This window comes from Colias eurytheme, chromosome 3 (assembly GCF_061535395.1).
Source record: "Colias eurytheme isolate Ceu_HAF_F1 chromosome 3, ilColEury1 Martin Lab GWU primary, whole genome shotgun sequence".
Lineage (NCBI taxonomy): Eukaryota > Metazoa > Arthropoda > Insecta > Lepidoptera > Pieridae > Colias > Colias eurytheme.
In genome coordinates, this window is record NC_142982.1 from 2436349 (window position 1) to 2461450 (window position 25102).

The 25102-nt window shown below is 35.4% G+C and overlaps 2 protein-coding genes and 1 non-coding gene across 3 annotated transcripts in view; 1 reads left to right on the forward strand and 2 right to left on the reverse strand.

Annotated features, from left to right (window-relative positions):
* Positions 1-25102, reverse strand: part of fzr (fizzy and cell division cycle 20 related) — a 60651-nt gene that overhangs the window by 10439 nt on the left and 25110 nt on the right. The window contains exons 3-4 of the mRNA XM_090119376.1: positions 6688-6798; positions 6068-6190 (exon numbers count right to left, since the gene is read on the reverse strand). Of these exons, the coding sequence (XP_089975502.1) occupies positions 6068-6190; positions 6688-6798 (234 nt within the window). The remainder of the gene's footprint in view (positions 1-6067; positions 6191-6687; positions 6799-25102) is intronic.
* Positions 5016-5089, forward strand: TRNAI-AAU (transfer RNA isoleucine (anticodon AAU)). Its single transcript has one exon. It is a non-coding gene; the product is annotated as a tRNA-Ile (tRNA).
* LOC149909390 (uncharacterized) lies at positions 21378-23979 on the reverse strand. Its single transcript, XM_090119375.1, has 2 exons — positions 23071-23979; positions 21378-22215 (listed from the first exon to the last, which is right to left on the reverse strand). The coding sequence occupies exons 1-2, from the start codon at positions 23977-23979 to the stop codon at positions 21514-21516; spliced, it is 1611 nt and encodes a 536-aa protein (XP_089975501.1). The 3' UTR covers positions 21378-21513.

Genomic DNA, 25102 nt, shown 5'->3' on the forward strand with positions numbered 1-25102 from the left:
ACACTCCTGCTATTATTATTTGGCGAAGTGCGATTTAAATTATGCAAATTATAATGGTCCCACGCGACTGTCAAAATGTCCATCGTCTACTTTATTTATAATGTTTGCACTCTTTTTATTTTAGACAAAGACTGTTCACCTATAAATGTTTGTTAATGTGCATATAAATCAAATGTTATAGGAGAATAAAATATAACGAATGCGTTTTGGACAAAATCGATTTTTGGAATATTATGGAATTTTTATGATAACGATCTGAAAAAAATAAAATATGAACCACTAAACACACTTATTAATTCCAATACGAATACGTTATTTGAATTCTTGTACCAAAAAGTTGAGTAGTATAGTTGCATGGTCTGTTTTCATCCTGACCTAGCTCAAAATGTTCAAAGCCTCATTTTACCACGAATTTATCCTACAGTTAGTAAATTATTGTTTTCAACTTGTATGAACTTGTCGTACCAACGTCATTGCACTGGAACTTTATGAAGGCTTATCGTAGTAATTCTGCCGTATGATTCATAAACACCTTTTACCAATTTCAATCATTACCAACGACATATACCACACTAAAATCACAAGACATCTCCCCTCACATTCTTTAACATTCAAACCCAAAACTTCAACCATTTACAAGCTAACATACATCTAACTACCCTCGTAAAGATTCCCTATATACCCTCCCATACATTCAAAGCTACATTGCCCAAACAATCTTCTCCATACCATCGAGATATACTACTAGAGGGGTTATTCCAAACAAAAACATTGCGCGCGGCCGATGTGGTGGGGTACGTGTGGAACAAGTGAGGCGTGGCTTCAAGTTCAAAGATTAAGCAATGCGTGCAGATGCGACACATTGTGCAATCTGTTTACTCGGTACTATCTGGTGGTACTGATACTAGGGAATTAATAAAACGAGGATTTTATATTAAACTATGTATTTTAATTTCCTTTAAATAATATCAATTTAGTAAGTTTTTGTCGTTTTGTGTAGTAATCAATAGTTTTATCAGTTTTTGCTTCATGATGTAATCGAATTTTGGAGTATTGGTTTATAATAGCCCTAATTAAATGGATACGATGATTCAATGTTGATGGCGTTTACGTATAAGAAACTCACATTTTGAAAAATCTCACGTGAGATTCGAGGATGGGGGAGGGGTTGAATAAATTCTCACGACATCTCACCAGGGGGGGAGGGAGGTGCAGAGAATTTTAAAAAACACCTCACGTAATTTATGGACGCCCCCTTACTCGATCACAATTTTTGTAACTTTACTATAAACGGAACTATATTTAAAAATAAACTTTATTTATTGAGTTATAAGGTTGCTTCCATTCTGTTTATTTACATTCTCAAAAACATCAATCGCCGCAGAGGTGGCTTGCGACAAAGGCGGCTTGTGTCAAAGGCCTTGGCGATATCATTTAAGAACATAATATTATGTACTTTAGGCAAACTTGTAATAAGTTCTATTTTACTTTCTTATTAGTCCATTTGACAAGGATATTGGGTAAGATACCTATTGGAATAATTTTATTATTATGTATGTACTTATTAAATCCGCGAATAAAAAAAATTTTTAGTCGTGAATATAGAAATTGGGTCGCATTTTTTTAATCCGCGAATAGTGAAAACACGAATAAAGGAAGCGCGATTAAGGAACTTTTACTGTATTAGTTTCTGTGAATGTTGTGTTTATTTGTAATTGTTGTGCATAATAATTTATAAATCCTATTGGAACAACTATTGATTAACCTTTTTTTAATAAATAAAAATAGGTAAATAAATAAATATTACTTAATATAACCTACCGTTTTACTTTGCGTAGTCGGGTAAAAGTATAAATATTTAGGTACTACACCACGGTAATCTTTCCTAGTAGATATTGTATATACATAGTTAAAAAAATCCAGTTACATTTTTTTAACAGACTCATCGATAGTGTCACGTCTGTGCTGTTAGTCTATGAAAAATGGCGCGAAACGCAGAACGCGTGGTGATTTTTCGCAAAATGATAACAATATTAGTAAAATGCATGACTTACTCATAATAAGGAAACTTACTGGTGAAAAGTCACTCCTCGGGCTTTGTTTGTATTATGGGAACTGTTAAAACAATATCTAAGCAAACACGAAGGCATTTTGAACAGAGCAATAACACGTGTTGACGCGGCAAGCGGGGGGCACAGTCCGACACAGACTAAAGAGACTTGTGATTCTTACCTCTAGCTCGTGTTAAAGAGAGTGTAGTAGCGATCGCCTCTCTAGTACGTAGTACATTCTATCTCGATGCTCCATACAAACTTTCCATTTGTTCTCAATATTAGACCAGTATCAAACTGCATCAGCGGCACTCCTTAATATCGCGATCTGGTCGTTGCCCCTGACCAGGAATGCAGGTTTTCACAGGAAATTCTCATAGTGCTTATCGACGTTGCAGGCATTTCGACAGTCTGGGTTAGGTGTGACGTCATTTTGTGTCTACTGTCCATGTCTCGACCGATTATTTGGTTGATCATAGTGGAATATTGTTGTTTTTGTTTATGCGAAAGATATTTGCATAGATATAGTAATAACGAGGTAGCATAGTTTTGCGCTGTTTGGTGCCTGTTTTTTGGAGTTCTTTGTTACTGTTGTGACAACTATTTAGGCAATCAAAATAATTCCAACAAAGTGCATATAGGTAGTGGTTTGATACTATTATAGCAATTTCTTTAGCTCCTTCTAGACTTCTACTGTACATAATGCAGCAACACTTTAAATGAACAAAATAATGACCGTTTTGAAGATTATTTTTGGAATCAAAAATGCAATTCTATTGTAAAGTATTTTTGATGAAATATTCGTTAATAGATTTGTCCCAAAAATAGTAAATATCTGAGCGCAGAACATACATGTGCCCAAAAAACGTTATAAATATGTCTAGACGAACACACATGTACTCAAAAATACTATAAGAAAGCCATCTCACAAACACACACACACTTCACAGGCATCTATCATAAAGAAATACCCTAATAGACCATAAATAAATTACAAACAACACTAATTGAATAATTATTCAATGCGTCCGCGACAGAGTTACGTAACACATTGTAAAATGTATGTATGTATGTAAAAAACAAAAAACCTCCCGCCGAGGGCTATGTCCTGCACTAACATTGCAACTTCTAGTTTTTGGGGTTCGGCAAACGTAGAGCGAGGAACACTCAGAGAAAATCATCAAATTTGTATATTGAATGTATTTATGTCTGCGTATATTATGTAGATTATAAACAATGACGAGACTAAGACAAAATAAATCGAACATATCCCTATTTTTTTGTCCGTATTATTGGACATCAAAAATACTATATTTCTAGATTAGAAATACTATGATAGTATTTTTTCCGAGTAGTACATTTTACAAGTATTTACATTGGTTTAAAATTAAATTTTGAAAAAGCATTTCAAACGGTACCTATAAACAGACATGTAACAGGAATACGAACATAAAAATCTCTTTAATATTTTTGGACCGGCCACTATCGACGCTATAACTTAGAATATAAGCAGTATAATTAAAACTTTAAATCGATCGTAAAATAAATCCATCACTGCTCGTCTACAGACATTTAGTTTACTACTCGATATTATCGTAATAATCTCACCTAACATAAATAGAAAAGATTTACCTATGCATTGGATAATCTCAAGAAGTTAACCGAATTAAAAAAAATATAGTTGCACTTTTAAAGCTTCATTATTCCAATTCAATTCCGTCGTTCCCAATCTATGTTTCTGGTGTGGAAAAAATTGAAACGTTCAGCACTTTTCTAAGCTGACAACAATTAAATTTATGTTGTGGTCAAATTCATAATATCTAACTAAAATAAGTATGTATTTAAACTATCAAAGTTAAATTTAACCTATCTACATACACTTATCATAAAACACGTCATAAATAATTGTAGTTCACAGATTAACTTTAAATTTGAAAAATACGAAGTGACTCTACAACTATTGATACAAAACGTCACATAAATTGAAAACATTGAAACCTAGTTCTGATCATTGCCTAGACTTTAAGCGAAATCGTATAAATCTACAATAAAACGATCTTATCATTTCAAAAAACCGTTATTCATATGTTAAAATTATAACAGATTTTATGAGATAGCAATAATGAACAATTTATTAATATGCATCAGCGATATTGATGGATATAAATTATAAAAAAAAGTTTAATTTTATACAGAACATCGTATTGATTAACATAAACAGGATTATTAGATACGCACATAAAATTATGTGTATCTGAGGAAGACACGTGCCAAACGACAGTAGGGAGGCGGAGACGATATTAAAAATTAAAATCAGGTAGTATTTATAGTATAATAACATCTGTAACTATGCAACTTATAGCGCCATAATAAGATATGATAAACACATCGACATATAAACATTGTAGTAAAGTTAAATGACTATTTAAGAATTAAAAGACAACTTTTTAACGATACCAAAAAAATACCAAAAAATATTCAAACCAAATCTTAAACAATTAATTATATTGACTAAAAACAATAATAAATATAAAAAAAATAAATAAATCAAAGAACCAAAATATCTTCCAAACAAAACGCACTTGACCGCGACTCCACTACCGCCGAGACATCGCATAATCCGGCCGACAAAAAACGCATGCACGCCTCATACCAACTAGACGGATTTTATTGCTTCTCAGCTCGTTCCGTTTCAAATTTTGAATAATAATAATAATCCCTAGACGCTCTAGATACATAGCGCAATATACATCTACAACCAGTAAGGAAACTTCATACAACACGTTCGAAATGGCTCACGCACACGAGCAAATTGACAAATATAAGAATACCCTTACTTCTAAACATGCTTGCTTGTCTGCGTGATCCACTTCGAACGTGTTGTATGAAGTTTCCCTACTGGTTGTATCTGTATATTGTGTACATAGTTAGATAGTGAGTGCGTTTTTCGCGACTCCACCAACCGGCCCATTAGCTCAGTTGGTTAGAGCGTCGTGCTAATAACGCGAAGGTCGCGGGTTCGATCCCCTCATGGGCCAATGACATTTTTATATTTCTGCACTCACTGTTTTTAGATTAAATTTCATCTAGATACAGTGTAATTGGAATTTTATGTCTACGCGAGTTTTTTTTATCGATTGTTGATTAATTTTTTGGATATGCAAGTTTTTCGAGTTCGAGTTTTTGGTCTGTGTTTTGTTTTTGTTTGCGATTTGGATGCTGATCGCATGTGCAATCGTGCTAGACGATTTTATTTATACAAAACTAGATATTAAATTAGAAGTTTTTATTATTTAAATTTATATTCTTTCAAAGATTTGCATATCGGCGTAATGGCAGTAGTAGAAACGGTATTCCTGTATAGTATAATAATATTGATACTGTTGCTGAATTTTTTCCTATATCCGCCTTCTTTTTATATTTTTCGATACCTGTATTTTTTATAATTAGTCATAAAGATGGCAAACAATCCTCGTTGATTGGGTGCTTTTTAATTTTTGCTTGCTTTTTATTTATTTTTAACTATTAATTTTGTTTTTACTATCAATGAAGACCGATCAACAATTATCTTTTATTTTCATGTGTTTATTGAAAATTAACATCACTTATATATTTCATTCAATATTTTGCCATATTTACAAATAATGAAAAGGTTTTTATCGATGTGACGTCATGTCTTCTACCTAGTGGTACAGTGGTTACCTAGTACCTACCTCTATTTTTATAAGATATGTGATATTTTTTTTTTATTGTCTAATTCTCCACATACTTACTTATTTTATTATAAATACAATTTTTAAGTAAAAAATTCACTTAGTTAGATTACAGTATGAAATTTCTATAAATATTTACTGTTATTTTCAATCGCAAGGTTTAAAATTTACATAATCGAGGGTACTTTCAAATTATTCATACTGGAGGGATTTAAAATTTTTCAAACTGGAGGGTACTTCAAATTTATATATTTGAGTGTATTTTCACCAACACATTTGCGGGTAGTTCCCAATTCCACTAACCTGGCTTGTACATGCACTCCACAGGTAGACGCAACTGCCGAGTCCAACGCTGAGTACATTCTGTGCCGACCAGTCCACTAGGTTGAGGTAGAAATCGTCTTGTAAATCTGGTGCATCTAATACCTGAAGGAAAGAGTAGATTATTTTAGAGTAAGTTGGTGAAAAACTGAAATTTTATTTTTAGTTCAAATTAAATGAAAATGATTGCATTCAAATGTTTAATAAATGAGGAAAGAATAGAAAAGAATCGAATCTATAATCTGGAATTTTGGTATTGATAGTGTCCTATTGTGGGGCATGAGACATTTATCTATTGCCAAGACCAGATTACCTATTTTTAACAGCTAAGAGCCTTTTGACTAACCTTTTAGGGGCTAAACGGAATTGACACCAAGTCGATTAAATGATGAAAGCACTGTTCCATGATTGATTGCGTAATGTGATTAAAAACAAAGTCAATTATGTTTACGTGGAAAACACTTGCATTACATACCAAAGAGCAATCCTACAATATCTTCAACTGTTCTTTACCTACAAACAGTTTGAGTAATCCAACATTGCTCCATTTCTCTTGATTTCATTTCTATCTAAATTCTATATTTATTAATTCAAAAGTTCACCTTAAAAGGTATCCGTGAGATCTTTCTAGTGGCTTTGCGCGGGGATCGCAGCAGCTTCTGAGATTTCGCCGACACGGGTGAGAGGCTGTATGGAGCCGGGTCTATATTTTCCTGTAACAATAACATGTTATTGTAAATTATGATGTATGGAAAAAGCTTGGAATTATCATTTTTTGGCAGCTAGTTTATATGGTACGATATTGTAGAAGCTTTTTCGTGGTTCACTTTAAATTTTTTAAATAACAAAAATTATAATTACTACATGAATCAGTAAATCCCTTTTTGCTTACATTTCTATGGCATTTAGTATGTTCGCCTTTTTATTTTTCAGGCAATTTTTATATTTCCAATACCTACCTGAATAACTTGAAACATTATCCAGAAAGAATAAGAGCGGTATATCATCCAAAACTTAAAATTTATGCAGACTTCACAATTTACATAATGTACCTATACAGTATCTATGGTTACTACGATACAATTTTATAGACCCGCGTCTCCTTTTCGTTTAAGACAGCATTCTAAAATTCCTAATTACGACTTTCGTAAATTATTAATACCAAAACTAACACATGCAAAAAAGTCTGGTTTTATTGCCAAGTCAATCAAATTAACAGGTGCAGACGTAATAATAATAGTTGTAATTAATCAATCACACAAACATGTTACAAATTACAATTCAATAATGATTTTGGCGTCTCTTTATGAAATTCTGAAGAAAAAACTTGTTTTGTTTAGTTTATTTTAGTGCGTTTTGAGTTAAAATTCAAAACCTTGTGTGAGTATGAATAAATGACATCTTATTTTCATAAGAAATCTCTATGCATAAATTGATCAGCTCTTATCTAAAAACTAAAAAGACAAATAAAATAAATAAAAATAAATGAGCAATTAATTAAGCATAAGAAATCACAGATATTAACGATATCAAACATATAAAATTATCGTTTTGTGGATCTTAAAAATTTCCCGTTATATTCCTACGACCTTGAAATTTTGTGATTCGTAAGCCCAAAAAATTCCCAGTAGCACTCAATTTTGACGCTGACATTGTTAGGAGCCACAAAAGCTGTATAGAACATAACTTCTTCGCTAATTCTCTTAACTCAATCCAACAAAAAGGTCATAAAACATTCGCAACAACATAATCGCCGCAAAAAGCCACCGCAACCAGTGAAACATAACTTAGTGTTGCGAACAGTGTTAAAGTTATAAATGGTGCATTCATTAAGCACGTAGGTATCATAAAAGACAAATGGCCCGCTGGCGATTTAGGAAACGCTAATGGTGCAAAAAACTTTGAAAAATTGAATCAACCACCTTCAGCGGTGAACGAAACGCTAAATTGCTTTGGCATCATTGCGTAATGTAATTTGATTAGGTATATATTTTTGGTTTGAGGTATTGGACCGTATCGTCGAATACACTACAATGTAATTAAAAGTTGTCCAGAGGCTCAGATGGGCAAGCGTGCGGATAGTTTCTGAAGCGTAACGCGAATCCTTGATAGGTTCACGTACCCGGAGTCTTTGTGAGAATCGTGCGAAAAAACCGCTGAAAAAAAACGCAAACGCAATAAAATTTATACCATTAGGTATACGCTCGATAGCGACTGCGTTTTTTACGTTACACTTTCAATTAATCAGTGTAGCACAATTTCTATTCAACCTGCTCTGATTGGTCTTCCCGACAAAAAATATAATATAATAGACGCCGGTAACAGCTGTTAATTTGCTACCGCTGTGCTAAATGAGAAATGAGAAAGGTATAATTACAAATGTAAATAACGATGATGAGTCCATTAAAAGTTTAGTGGAAGTTTTAAACTGGCAATCATATTTCAAGATACAATGTAGGTATTTGTACCTAACGTTGGCAAGAGTGCACATTTTACGAGTACCTGAGGTAAAACGACCGTGAACTCAAGTTTATTGCACGTCCTAACTAATCTAGATGAATAGAAAAGTGAAAAAAAAAAAAAAAAAAAAAATTTCGTCATAAAGTGATGTGAATTTCGTGGGACTTACCGTGGGTTGGCTTTACCATGTATGTAGTTTCGGGCGGATAATAATCCAGTTTGTTCTGAATACTGAATAGAATAATTATCAGCGTGGGTGAATGTATTGGAAGTCAAAAAGAATCGAGATACGAAAACGTACAAAACTTTAACACAATTCAAATGAAAACAGATCTGGGTTTTGACACCCACGTCAAGGCAAAACATAAAATTGCTTTGAAACAAACACATGGGTAAAGCGCACTCACAATAAATATCATCGATAAAACGAGTGTTTTTACTGTAATACTACAAGATATCGCATCCTAAACCGTTATGCTGTCCCGAATATAAGTTATTCAATCGATGACACACAACCAGATACAAGAAATGAAACAACTTATTAGTAAAGACGAAAGCGCAGTTTTTTCACGTCGTCTATGAATGAAAGCATAACGGGATAAGCCAGTTAAGATTGAAAGTGCATTGAGTTGTATGCAAGGTGATTAATTCAGAGCTGCCACTTGAGGAGCTGTTGACTTAGTAAGCGCCCCGCCCCCAAATGGTCGTCGACATACTGGCCTTGGTCTGTAGTCGAAAACGAATGCATATTATAATGTTACGTAAGCCGAAATTGGCCTGAAGGAATTGCAACTGGTTTTGAAGATGCGCAGGCGAGTCAGTCAGCTGAGATTTGCAACGATAACAAATTCGGACGTCAGTTACGAAGACGGCATTTGTATTTCTACAAAATATAAATAAGTTGTCCACCGTGCTTGTCATTTATGATTGTGATAACATCTAAAGAGTACGTGAAAAGAAATCGGTAAAGTTAACTAAGCGTTTAAATTCTAAAAATTATGTTGACAAGCCAAATGTTTTGTAAAATATATGATTAAAAATACTCATGGAATTTTAATGGATCATTATTAAGGGATTAAAAAGGAAAACGTGTAATTTAATGAACCATGACCAAATAAGCCGGATTAAACAGTTACAAATAAAATAAGTCGTAAATTCGCAAACAATTTAGTTACACTAATGTCGATTTGATTAGACGAATTATCTTTTTTATATTATTTTGCATCGCATAACTATATAATGGTAATCACCGCGTAATTTCTATAAAAATTGCTTTATAAATGGTTGGCTATTATTTAAAAAAAAACGTATAACAAGTACATAGCTCATCGAATTTAAAATCAGTTTAAGCACAAGCAAAAGCTTTTTTGGCTATGTACCTACTTAATATTATCATCAATTAGCCCTTCTATATTCTTACCGACTAATAGGATGGACTCTTAGTCCTAACCGACTAATAGGATGACATAACCTAACATACAGACAATCCCTACCTTACTTGTAGTTACAGCTAGTGTCTAATTAATATTCTCAATGTAATATCCTGTAAATAGATTCACTGTGGTGCAAAATACGTCATTGCTTTGATTTGTGGTTGCGGTGAAGTGAGATAGAGCAATTGCCTATTTCCTCTAGACACAAAAGCTTCATTCGATACAAATAGACAAAAACTTGCACACAATAGATCGCACAATGATACCATTGTTGTCATCGTAAGAATAGACTCGGGAGATAGCTAGGATGCATATAGTACACTACTATAATTTATTAAGCTTGTTTAAGTATTATCTCCACACCTAGCTAGCATATGAATTAATGATCAGTTCTTTGATTTCTATCTTCTATCTAACATATATTCCACCTCAACATGTTCACACTTGCATCAATATAAACGCACGAGAAAATGGTAATATATTACGTCTGCTAAAATTAAATTATATTGTCTGTGATCCAAATCTTGTAAACGTTCGAAGTATCTATTCGTCGATAAATCCACCGAACGATTGAATAAATTAAAATGAATTTCCATTTCATATTCAAAATACAGTCCGGCTGTGCAATATTGGGTACAATAAACTTGATGTCTGACGTTAATAACTCCAGATGAATTCGACCAACGACCAACAAAAAAGGCACAAACGAATAAAAACTGTGACTAATAAAATGCAATTTACGAATTATGCTAATCGCACCAGCAACAAAACAGAGCTTAGAAAAAGGTAAAAGAAAAATCGCAATATATACCAAAACCACAATGATGTAAGATGAATGAGCAATCAGAATCCAAGTTTATTAACCTCGGACAGCAGACGCATAAAAAGCTAGAAATCCACCAAGTAGTGACTAGATCTGAGATAAGAGATTGATTGGTACTATAAATGAGTGGTGGATTTTGTGACCTGGACGGATCCGTAAGCAGGTCACGTTAGGAACGAGGCAATAATAAAATGCTACTACATAATATCTCAGACCCCTTTCAGCGATCCCCGTGCGGAGAGAATACTAATTAAAAACACGGAACTTCTTTTAAATTCTAAACAATTTTACGACTGAACTAGACAATAGCGAAATCAAGATCAGGTATAGATAAGTAACAGTTAGGTCTAGTCAATAGTGACTAGTCGTAAAGGCAATCAACAAGCGCATGACGTGTTTTCAGTACAATACATCGATTGCACATTTAAATTGCCACAATCTAGAAGTCGAACGTTTAACTGCACTTTACATTTAACTGCAATAATAGCTGGCATTGATAGCATAATTTGAAAGGGCTTAATCAAAGATGGAGATTCCATTGTCTGGTAAATAAGGGACAAGCCAATTCAATAGCGCTGTCGAGAGTCGGGCCGCTGCACTAATTGACTCAACTGTGTAAATACACGTAAACCCTATCGGGCCTCGATCGCAAAACGCTCAGCAAATAAGAAGTTATGTACACGGTAAAAAATTAAGGCCAAGTAGATATGTACCTCATGCGAAATTTTCTCGCAAATTGGTAGATGTTGTTTGAGCAAACACACAAACTGAACGTACACGATTGAGCACTTCCCCTACTTGTGAGCTGATGATGACACAGAAGTCTTTTTTGTCTAATACACGTTCAACGGTAAACTTGCAAAGTTTATTTTTCTAAGACAATCATCTTGAAATTCCAACTGTAAATAAAACTTCCATAATCCTCATTGCCGCTTTAAAATAATTTTGCAATCATTCATAAGTATTTTTCATGCAGGCAAAAAAATTGAATCAATTTAACCAAATTAATAAATCTAGATACATTCAAACAACGATTCACAATGCAATGCAATACGTAGGTGTAACTAATAGCAGACGTACATGTTTTTTGCCAATATCGACGACTATTCAAATGTTTTTACAAACAACTTTTTTATTATTTTTATCCTTGTATAACAATAGAGGCAAACGAACGCCTTTCATGTCCACGTTATCAAAGGCTAGACCTAGGCTCAGAGAGCACGACCAAATCGGGGATAAAGGATCCCATTACGATGATCAGCGAATATCTCACTGTGACGTGTCCATCAACGGCTATCGTATTTGGAAACTACACAATGTATCAGATAACAAGGAGGACATATGCTGCGTGATTAGCACATTGGAAATATCTGTCGATAAACTTTCTATTATTATTCGAGCAAAAAATTTAAATAGCACAGCGAGTATCAGTAAACGACTTCCAGCGATCAAGGTCACAAGCGTGTTTAGAAAACACCAGTTGGCAAGTGATAAAAAACAAAATATAATTAACAAGAAGTATAGATCGAGATTCGAGATGTCTTTAAAATTAGAAGGAGCACCCAGACAATGACTCCGAAGCGTGACTGTGCACCAATTCAGGAGACAATCTAAGACAAGATCTAGATTGTAAAAACATTCGGCAGCTTGCTAAAGTACGCTCAAAAACAACTACAAAGAAATCGATTTCATACGTAGCGATAAAAAATAGAACCCAAAATGCATTCAGAGAAACTAGTTCCGCAAAAGTTACAATTCATCCCCTGCCAATGACCTAAGTGTTTAATGTATCCTTACCCGGTAAAAGCTTATAACATGATCGGCGAATATGAATAACCAGATTCGCATATACGATTTGTGTGCCATTGTCAAGAGTTAATAATCAGAGTTTTAAAATATCACTCAACGAAAACACTAATGTATATAATTGAGGATATTCTATAATTGCCGACGAGATTACATCTCAACTAACCAATATTAGATTGCTTTTTATGCCACCTTCCATTAGAAGTCCTATTATTAACTTGACGTGCGTTGTACCAGTTAATTTTAACCAAACGTTCCAGAACACAATTAATCGAAATCAATTTCTCTAGGAGTATTAAATCCATTTCTCATAGGAATCGCAACGTCGATTAATCATAGCGTAAATCAATTGGACGAAGTATTTTGGCTTTTTGCGCATAGATACGCGATTTGCATTTAAAGGCTATTGGGGTTGAGCAGTTTTTTGCAGCTCCGTAAAAGTACGTCACGATAAATAATTGATGCGTTGAAAATTTCGATCACGGAATCGTCCGGGCTCTTTCCCGAGGCAATAAAAAAGAATCAGCAGTGTAACGAACAGACCAATGAACTTAGAATCGCACGCATCATTGAAATGCAAAGGCGCAAAATTTGTAAATATGCAAAGCGTCTAGACTTTTATCTGTCCAAGGACTGGTAAGTCGGAGCAAAAAGCATTAGATAATCCGAGTCGTGGCGATTCGACGCGCCTGCCTATCACCTAACGTAACGCATGGGACAGGCGATCAAATATTTTTGCGCACCGTTTCCAATCAGGCGCATGTGATTTACTATTTTGGTATTTATAACGAGACCGAAAAGAGCGACTCCAAAGAAGAACTCAAATAAGAATTTTTATTTCCAATTCTATAACGATTATATAAAATTAAAATAGCAACACAAATATGTTTCTACAAATAGTAATTTTAACAAATTGCTCTACGAAAATAGCTGTTAACTAGCACGGAAGGAAGTTGACAATTAGCTCCAACAATAACATAAATTTCGACAAAATTGACGCAATTGTCGTGAATTCAATGCTTAATCTAAGTTCATAAAGGCCGATGTAATATTCAAATATGTATCGTCCATCGAAATTTATACGGAGACGCATAAAGAATTGAGTCACCGTCGATGCATTCAAACAACAATGCCGAAATTTGTATTCAATGGCCAATGCACGGGTAATCCAGTGGGTGGCACCTTAGACAGATCTAGAATTTCATGAATACTGTTAATACTTTTTTTCGTCATACTATTTATGTCAGCAATAAGTCTGTATATAAATGCACTGTTTTATTCCACTGTCCAGTGCATTTAAATTTTAAAGTACGACCGCTTCTAGTTGTGTCTCTAAAAGATTTATTGAGAGAAATACTATTGTCTAAACAACGCTTCGTAGTAATACAAAAAAATATACAAAACGACCTTGAAACCGAGTAACCCAGCTTGGTCTATACCTAGGCAAGTTTGAGAACCTAGTCTATATAAACCTGTGGTTTCACTGAAAACAAAACAATAAAGCTACTGGTTTAATGTCCCAAAGACTAATGTCTCGTTTATTACCGTAAATAAATGTTTTATTACACTGCAATAAAACATTTACAATCCTAAGAAGTCGTCTTAGAATAACACCATACACGTATAAGTTAGATATAGTTTTGTGGCTTAGTTCTCTCGCAGGTGCATCTAGTCTCACAAGAGTTGTTATGATAGGGGAGGTGGCACACATACCCTGACATATAACTACTTTAAATACCTCCATCCATGTGTCTTTAACTGTCCTTCGATTAACACACTGACCTGGTCATTGAGCACACCTTTTACGTACTTCTAATTTAATAATTTCTATTATTTCTTCCACACTACCTATACAGTTAGGTACCACCACCAAAAAACCCACCTTACCAATCATTCCAAGTGTAAACAATTGAGCCTGCCATTAGTTATTGAAATGAACATGTTCCGAGAGCATTAAGCGACCTATCACCCCGACACGACCATCAGAGGAGGTTTTAGCCATTTTTTTTCACGACGACAAGCGTGCACCGCTTCGTGAGTAGTAATCAAAGCGCTGACAAGCAACTAATGCACGTAAGTGGAAACGTGCTCTCTGCAGTGTAATAGATTTTTTCCGATACAGCCTGATGAAGACGTGATCTTGACTGAGGAACTACTTAATAAACAGTGGGTTACGATAAAATTTTATTTAATCGGAAAGTTGGGGTTTGAAACTTGAGATTTGTTAAAAGCCACAGTTTTTTTTTAAATTTGCTTATACATAGATCTATGCTGTTGCTTTATATATTTAAATTAGTTTCGCATTACAATCGCTCTGCCGTTTTACTCAGCCATATTTCATAAAAGCAAAACTTGAATTTAACGCATAAGTCTCAAGAAGTACATATTATCGTCAAGTCTAACTATGGAGCGACAATAACTGCGAGCTTGCAACACTGTAAGGGGAAAGCCAATGAATAGAGCCCTGTATACCGTTACCAGCTACAAATGCATAAATCATCAGAGGAAAGCTAAATGGAAAACGTGACGGATACATTTATGAAACCAGCTTATTTACTGAGCGACTCAAAGCCAAATGCAAAAGTTAATATTCTAAGCGAGAAAATTTTTTTAGTAATTTATTATTTTAGGTCGTTGTCACCGGTGAGTGATGTCAGACGGACGAGGGGGCAAACATTCATCGGACGAATAAAACAATAGCATTGTATAGGTATATTAAGAAGAGCTGGAACGTCAACACATTTACACATTGCACATGTTAGGCCGGGAGATACTGACACAAAATTTCGGGCCATTTGTAACAGGATGGCGGTCTAGAGGGGTCTTAGTACGCAATGACAAAAATAAAAATGATGATCAGAACGCTGGTACCGGCGGACTAGTCGCGTGGGCGTTAGTCACACTCGTCGGATAAATAGCGAAAGTACAACGATTTGTAACACAAAAATTTTAGAATTTACCGATAGCCCTTAAAAAAGATGTAGGCGGTAGTGTCATGCCATACAGTTACGATGTGACTTACAGTCCGCCATACCGACGTGAATGCGTTGATTTAAAAAAAAACAATTCAACCATTTGTACCGGGCTCACTTTTGCACAGGTAACCATCGTCGTGCAGCCATTTACTAAAATTACCATGCCATACTTTTCGGACGATTCCAAATGGTCGCCATACCGCGGAAAAGTCAAACGATTTGTAAATCGTTTGACTTTCGCTATTTATCCGACGATTTCGACTAACGCCCACGCGACTAGTCCGCCGGTACCAGCGTTCTGAGTTCTGACCATCATTTTTCTTTTAGTCATTGCGTAATAAGACCTCTGTAGAACCGCCATTCTGTTACAAATGACCCGAAATTTTGTGTCAGTATCTCCCGGCCTATGTATGTGTCATATTTTGCAATTGTTTATAAATACAGGGTGATGTAATTGGTGTAGTACGAATATCTAAAAATCTATGAAGAATTTTGTGATACAGTAAATGGAAGAATTATAGACTATTTTACAGTATTTAATAAAATCATTTAATTTTTTGTTCATTTTCATTAGAAATGTCAATTTTTCTCACCAAGGTGGAAATTTGGATGATAAGGATCTTGTTAGAAAAATATAAATTTTGACTAAAATCGGCATTTTTTTTTTTCAAAAATCAAATAACTAATTAATAATCAGAGTTATCACATTATTAAAAAAAATAAGCCAAACTATACACAATTTTTACCTACTTGATGCAATCCTCAAAGATCTCAACCCAATAGAGTTACTATGGGGCATAATTAAAGGGAAAGTAGCATCACAAAATGTGAACTTTAACTTGAAAACTGTGTAAGAATTATTTAGAAAGGAAGCAAATGCTATTAGTCTGGATATGTTTAGTGACGTTTGGAGAAAGACGCGAGAACATGAGGAAAAATATATTCAAGTAGAACCAAAAGTAGATAATTACACTGATTCATTTATAATAACATTAAGAAATTCCGACAACGAAACATCGAATTCTTCGAGCGATGAAAGTTACAGTGAAGAAGAAGATTACGATTATGATTAAATAGATTCTTCTTCTTCTCTATAGATACTGCTTTCTGAATTGGTGGTAAATGTTAAAACTGTTAAACTGTTATGACGATTCAAAAGTGCTTCTAGAAGAAGTCTAATTGTATAAATGTTTGAGTTTGAGTTTAAAACCAATAGTGTGAAAATTATACAATAAACATGTAACACATATTTGTTAGCGCGTATTGGTAGGTATTACGTACTTACTACAAATATAATATTTCTTAGATATCTTTACTCATATCAACCAAAGTCAGGAATTTAATTATTATTTGATAATAATTGAATGATTATTAACCTTTTGAACGCCAATGACATCTATAGATGTCATGCGCAATCGTGCCCTGTGCGCCAACGACACCTATACATGCCAAGAAACAGATCATAGATAAATACAAAATAAACATATTAAACCTTTACTTTTACGTGTTTTATTTATACAGTTTATGAACTGAATCCCCAGTTATTACATAATTGTACACAGTAAACAAAATTGCCAAGTAGTTATTCAAATATTTGATGACAAAAAATAACTTAATTAATGGCTAAAAAAGCATGTTCTCTCGCGCCAATGACATGTATACGTGCCTACTAGTGATGTAGTGTAATATTCAAGTAACTTCATTAAAATTTCAGCGAAATTACTCTAATTCGCTTAATTTTTGTAATAACTACAAAAAAAATATATAAGCTTAGTCACTGAGAAAAAAGGTAAATACTACATTCTTTGGTATAATACCATATTGTTTATATTGTGGATATTGTTGATTTGAATATTTTCCTTTTCGCCAATCATGCGCATCCCTAGCACAGTATCGATATGCAATCCCTTCTGCGCCATTGACATGAATAGATGTCGGACTGGTGACGTCGTAAGCGCGTGCCGTGTTGTTAAGTGCGGAAAGTTGTAAAAATATTTTATCGAGTATTGCCGAGAGTGTGAGTGCCTTTATTAGAATATTCTTATGATACAAATTGTCGCTATGTCATATCAAAATATGGTAACCTACATATAATTAGTATTTGTAATAACTCAAGTATTAAACTAAATGATTGGAAAATAAATATGTAGTTTTAGAGCTATTACGCACTGTCGACAAGTCGCCGGCGACTGTGACTTACTATAGTTTAAATAGGGGCTTGCGCACTGTCGTCCAGGAGTAAGTCCACTGGCGACTGGTCGACAGTGCGTAATAGCTCATAATGCAATTCCCTTTATTTAAAGGTAATAGTTGTTTTGATATTTACAAATAAACACTCCACAATAATACCTAAAGTTCATATAAACTTAATAAATAAACTCGATAAGTTATAATAATATACAGCTACACATCCCTAATCAGAAGCGAGAGATTATAGAAAAAAGGATGGTTGCCCGCGCCATTGGCATGTATACATGCCAATGGGGCGTAACTGATAGAGAATAGTGCTGTAACTTGCTGCAATTTTATATGTATTTTTGTATCTCAAAAGGTTGATTTTTTTGTTGATAGTTGCTATTTAATGTGGTCTTAAGTTTTTACAGTAGGAGATGAGGTTAAATAAATATTATTTTTGTGTTATAAGCTGTTTATTCAAATATTCAGACGTGAATTATTATGTTTATCGATAACATTTTGGAATCCCTACTATTTTCAAGGTTATCTCATTGAATTTGTGGATTGGCGTGGAGGGCACGGCGATGCGTTTTTGCTCTGGCGGTCAAAAGGTTAATACTTTTATCCAATTGATTATTATTAGAATAAATAATTAACTTCATCAATTGATTTACTTTTAAATTATAATTTTACAGGTAAATTATGAGAGCTTTCATAAGTAATTATATTTGCATATACATATCTACAACGCACCCATTTTACAATTCAAGTCTAAAATGAAACTAGAGTCGCATTTATTTTTGAACATACTGTAAGTGAAATTGCATAAGTGTGAGTACTGTGAACATGCCAGCTTTCCCTAATTGACCGATATCGACAGATGTAATGACCGATGAAAAATGCATGCTATAAAACTTCGTGTAGGCAAAAAACGTGTTTGCCAATTTGCATTTTGTAGAGAACGCGCAAAAAACATGGGTGCTTTTGATTAGCGCATCCTCATTGTCACTAACGTGCTAAACGCGCGATTCACGATAATTGAACACAAACACAATAGAATTTTTAAAAAGCACATTTCGTGTCCATAATGATTCCTTTGTCCAAACATTTCGCTTACAACCGGCAACATACCCATGTTTACTTATGTATTGCGTCAAGGATGTTTATTAAAGAAATCATCAGTTTGCTTAGTTGTAAATTGATTCCATGAAGCTTCGATTATAATCGTCCGATTTTTGTATGTGGCGTGAAGAGGAAATATTCTTCCCAGCTATCCAACATTAGCAGAATGCGTAACGTCATTAGATTCGCGTGAAAATTCTTATCTTCTTCTTATTCCCATGATTTAAAATGTGGCTAGAGATGCATTTGGCCGCAGTAACATAACGGTAGTTCAGCATAATTTCGAACAATAGGTACATTTCGAGCCCGTTGCCACGCTACTTAACTAGAGGAGCGTAATTAGCATAAATATAATCGAGAGACAAAGAAATAAATTATAATGTTACTAACACGCGTCGCTAAAGAGATACTTTGAGGAGTGAAAAAAACTGACACACGTCAACCTTAGAAGGAAGATTCGATATGTGATACAAGAGTCTTGTTATTGTACACGCGGCCGCGACTCGGCGATTTCATTGTAAAACCGGGCAAAAAGACATAGCGACGGACGTGTAATGAAATGTCATTACAAGGTTATTAGTTAGCTGCTTAGAGCTTTAATCATTGTGCACTTTTTGCTACTATTTTGACGAGTCCTGATTAGATTCCTGATACATTGGTAACGTAATTGAAGTGGTTGGTAGCGAGAATCCAAAATGATATGTATGTGTCACGGCTAAAGGTAGGTGAGAACATAAACTTAAGATTAGCCGGCTAAACTTAGGTTTATTTTCGACGAGGTGTTAATGTTAGTTTGTTCTATCTTTAGCCGGCTAAACTTAAGTGTAACCGCAGGCCCGTGGCTAAAAATGTCGGGGTGGGTAGATTTGGTTAGCGCCGGGCCGGTGGAGGGCTTGAGGGGCCCGCACAGTGCCAGAAAACACTCGCCCTGTTCCTTACATGTATTATAGTAACCAAATCTACCCACCCCGACTCAGGGCAGAAAGCTGGTGGCTAGGTTAGGTTAGGTTAGAACTCTTAAGACCCGCACGAGCCGAGCGAGCGCAGCGAGCGTGCTGCGGCAGCAGCCGGCGAAGTGCCAGAAAACACTCGCCCTGTTCCTTACATGTATTATAGTAACCAAATCTACCCACCCCGACATTTTTAGCCACGGGCCTGCGGTTACACTTAAGTTTAGCCGGCTAAAGATAGAACAAACTAACATTAACACCTCGTCGAAAATAAACCTAAGTTTAGCCGGCTAATCTTAAGTTTATGTTCTCACCTACCTTTAGCCGTAACATATGTACATTGAAAAAACAGAGCGTGTGTGCGGAGCACACGTGTAAGAAGTGAAACTTCTTTGGAAATTACCTTTTTACCTAATTTGTAATTATTAATTAACTTCTTTGGATACCAAAATCGTCGCCTTGCTCGATGACGTGACGGTATTGCCATGACGCGACATTGTAATTTTACTCTCAACGCACCTAAAGAAGTTTCACTTCAAAAATTCAATTGAAATCGTTATTTATTATTAAGTTTTGAATAAATAAAATATGGTGACACATTAAATATGTGTCGAGTTGTGTAAATGGATATTGAATTAGAGACCAATGAGTATCAGTTTACTTTAGCTTTTGATTTATGCCGATGCAATGGAGAGAACTTCGATACGCTTTATTATGTTGTAATATAAGACATATTCGCCTTTAATCAAATTTAACTTTATGAAATAAGTTTTAAACTTGTTAATTGTAATATTTAGATACCTTTCCCTTAGTAAAAATAGAACAAATTAATATGAAAGCAACAAAATGTAACGATACTATAAATTTTTTTCTTTATTTTTGCGTATAAATAAACCAGACAAATAACATAATTATTTCAACCAGCAAATACAGTTATCGTCTCGTTTCTTAAGGTTTCAAATGTCAGCAGTACTTTGTCCAAATCAACAACAATATTATTATCATTTTTCTCCACAACAATATTATTATAAACATTTGTAACCAACAACACCATAATAAAAACAGCACATATTACAAAAATCGATACAGAATTATACCGATAAAAAGGTATAGGATTTTATCCGGTCAAATTGCTTTGACACAAAAAAAATGCAAAACACTTAATTCTACAATAAAATCGCAATAGTGTGCATTTTATTGCTAAAATACACATTTAAACGGAAAAAGGCCCGACCCACATTATATTATCATCTTTACGTGTCATTATGACCGATTTGTAAGGCGATATATTTAATTTTGAACCCCCATCGAGGGTCAAGTGGTGGGGTCAATGTAATCCAGGATTGTAATAACCTGGATTTCTGGACTTATTATTTCTTTTTCTTATCTTTTTAGAGAATTTTACTGAATATTATGGAGAATGTTGTCAGTAAATATTTAATTATCGGCTTGATCGTGGAAATGCTAACGCAAATCAAATTGCTATTAGGATATGTACATTTTTTACCGGCTTGCAAAAAAGAGAGGTTCTATTTAGAAATTAAAGACTTTTTAACGGATTTTAAACGCGATTTATTCATTCTATTATTTTCCCGACGTTTCGAACACTTTACAGCGAGCGTGGTCACGGGGAGACTGAGATGTTATACGTCTTGACGGTCATTCAAAAATTGCTGTTTGTAAACTACCTCCACCTATTCCTCCGTAGTTGGTATGTGGAGTATTTTTCCGGATGTTGGCAGTATTGGCTGATCGTGTCTTCTAGTCTTTTGGTATGTTTGACATGGGGTTTTAAATTCTTAATAACAGGATCCCAGGTGTTAGAAAGTTTCAAACCATCTTCTCTATTGAAATTTGGGTGTTTTTTAATTTCAATAGCCTCGCGCACCAGTCTTGGAAAAAATTTATTTTCTCTGGCAAGGATTTGTGGTTGGTCGAATCTTATGAAGTGGTTGTTGTCCAGTGTGTGTTCACATACCGCAGACTTCTTGTGACGCCGATGCTTGATATCCGCAATGTGCTCCTTCAGTCGGTTGGCAATGCTTCTTTTTGTTTGGCCGATGTATGAGAGTCCACAGTCACAGTCTAACTTGTACACGCCTGCTTCTTGTAGAGGAATATTACTTTTAATTGGTCTCAAGAATTGGTTTATCTTCTTGTGCGGCTTATATATAGTTTTAATTGAAGCTCGTCTTAGGATTCTTCCAATTCTGTCAGTAACTCCCTTCACATATGGTAGGTAGGCCGGTTGTCTTTCAACTGTGTGTGGCTTCGTTCGACTCCTGTGATGCTGTGGAGGCGCCGGCAGCTTGTTGCTACGTAGTACTCGCTTGACATGCTGCAGTTCCCCGCTGAGGTGGGCAGCATCACAGAGGTGGCGGGCTCTCTGAAACAAAGATTTACCGACAGAAGCTAGTTGGCAAGGGTGGTGGTGAGATTCACCATTGAGGTACCTATCAGTATGAGTGGCTTTCCTATACACTGTATGGTTGAGCATGCCATCCCGTCCCCTCATAATTAAAATGTCAAGAAAGGCTAGACGGTTGTTAGTTTCTAACTCCATAGTAAATTGGATGTTTTTGTGTATGGAGTTAAGATGATCTAAAAATGCAGGTATATGTTCAGTAGGGAGTATTGTGAAGGTGTCATCTACATAGCGTTTGTAAAGTCTCGGTTTGACTGGTGCTGTGGCCAAGGCTCTCTCCTCGAAGTCTTCCATAAAAATATCAGCGACAACGGGTGATACTGGAGAGCCCATGGCCACCCCATCAACCTGCATGTAAAATTCACCATTCCACAATAAATAGCCAGATGTAAGGCAATGTTCTAAGATCTCTGCATATTCTAATGGCATATTGTGTTCCCCTAACCTTTTCTTAACAATATTGATGCAATCAGTCACCGGGAGATTAGTAAAAAGAGACTGCACATCAAAGCTAACCATAGTCTCATTGTTTGCGATATTTAGATCTTTTAATATCTCAACAAAATGGTATGAGTCCTTAACATAAGCACTGGTGTTACCTCTGAGGGGAGCGAGCACCCTAGACATGTGTTGTGATAGTTTTTGAGTGGGTGTATCAATTTGACTCACAATAGGTCTTAATGGAGTATTAGTTTTGTGTATTTTAGGTAAGCCATACATCTTAGGAGGTTTCACGCAAGATGGAATAAGATACTTAGTGTCAAGATTTAATGTCATTTTGTGTTTGTTTATAAGGTCAGTTGTTTGTTTCATTACCTTGTTTGTTGGGTCCTTGTCGACTTTTTTGTAGGTGTTTTCGTCCGACAGTATTTCCGACATTTTGTTGTTGTAATCTGACGTATCCATTATAACCGTTGCGTTTCCTTTGTCAGCTCGGAGTACTATTATATCTTCATTCTTTCGCAGGTGTTTTAAAGCGATAGACTCAGAGCGAGAGATGTTAGGTTTCGGCGGTTTGCAAGTGCGTAGTACACAAGATATGTCTTGCCGAATCGCCTCTGCGTCTTCTTTAAGAATGTTGTTTTTGAATAAAGTATCCTCCACATGACTTATTATTTCTTCGCAAGGTATTTTTTGCGGCGCAGGAGCAAAGTTTAAACCTCTATTCAGTACCTCAATAGTTTTGTTATCAAGAATTTGTTTTGACAGATTGACAACTGCTGTCACTTGAGGTTGACATTCAGTGACGTTTGGATACTCAGATGACATTGAGTTATTCTTCTTGGCCAGTAATCTTTCAAATTTTTGCTTTTGTTTATCCGTGCAGTATTTGAATTTACTATGTGCACGATTATCTAAGATGTTCAAGCACAGTTGCCAATCTGTTTCTAACATAAAATTCTTTAAGTTACTTGCTACATTTTGGATTTCAATGTTGAGCCTTTCAATATCCGATCGGTGTCCAGCAATTACTTTAGATAACAATTTTTGACTTGCCTTGTTTAGAATACTTGCGCTTCCAGCTATGTCCTTTTTTGGTGCTATTCGACAACAAACTGGGATGATATTATGTTCTCGACATTGCTTCATGAAATTCAGGGATGTCAAAAACCTCGAGCGCTTTGTCTTCAGTTCTTCTAAACGGCGAATTTTGTTAGCATTTTCCAGTCCGTACTGGTCTACATAGTATTTTCTGATGTTTGATTTTACGCGAGTATTATACATTTAGAAATTAAAGACTTTTTAACGGATTTTAAACGCGATTTATTCATTCTATTATTTTCCCGACGTTTCGAACACTTTACAGCGAGCGTGGTCACGGGGAGACTGAGATGTTATACGTCTTGACGGTCATTCAAAAATTGCTGTTTGTAAACTACCTCCACCTATTCCTCCGTAGTTGGTATGTGGAGTATTTTTCCGGATGTTGGCAGTATTGGCTGATCGTGTCTTCTAGTCTTTTGGTATGTTTGACATGGGGTTTTAAATTCTTAATAACAGGATCCCAGGTGTTAGAAAGTTTCAAACCATCTTCTCTATTGAAATTTGGGTGTTTTTTAATTTCAATAGCCTCGCGCACCAGTCTTGGAAAAAATTTATTTTCTCTGGCAAGGATTTGTGGTTGGTCGAATCTTATGAAGTGGTTGTTGTCCAGTGTGTGTTCACATACCGCAGACTTCTTGTGACGCCGATGCTTGATATCCGCAATGTGCTCCTTCAGTCGGTTGGCAATGCTTCTTTTTGTTTGGCCGATGTATGAGAGTCCACAGTCACAGTCTAACTTGTACACGCCTGCTTCTTGTAGAGGAATATTACTTTTAATTGGTCTCAAGAATTGGTTTATCTTCTTGTGCGGCTTATATATAGTTTTAATTGAAGCTCGTCTTAGGATTCTTCCAATTCTGTCAGTAACTCCCTTCACATATGGTAGGTAGGCCGGTTGTCTTTCAACTGTGTGTGGCTTCGTTCGACTCCTGTGATGCTGTGGAGGCGCCGGCAGCTTGTTGCTACGTAGTACTCGCTTGACATGCTGCAGTTCCCCGCTGAGGTGGGCAGCATCACAGAGGTGGCGGGCTCTCTGAAACAAAGATTTACCGACAGAAGCTAGTTGGCAAGGGTGGTGGTGAGATTCACCATTGAGGTACCTATCAGTATGAATACCCTATAACCTATCAGTATCAGGTGGTGAATCTCACCACCACCCTTGCCAACTAGCTTCTGTCGGTAAATCTTTGTTTCAGAGAGCCCGCCACCTCTGTGATGCTGCCCACCTCAGCGGGGAACTGCAGCATGTCAAGCGAGTACTACGTAGCAACAAGCTGCCGGCGCCTCCACAGCATCACAGGAG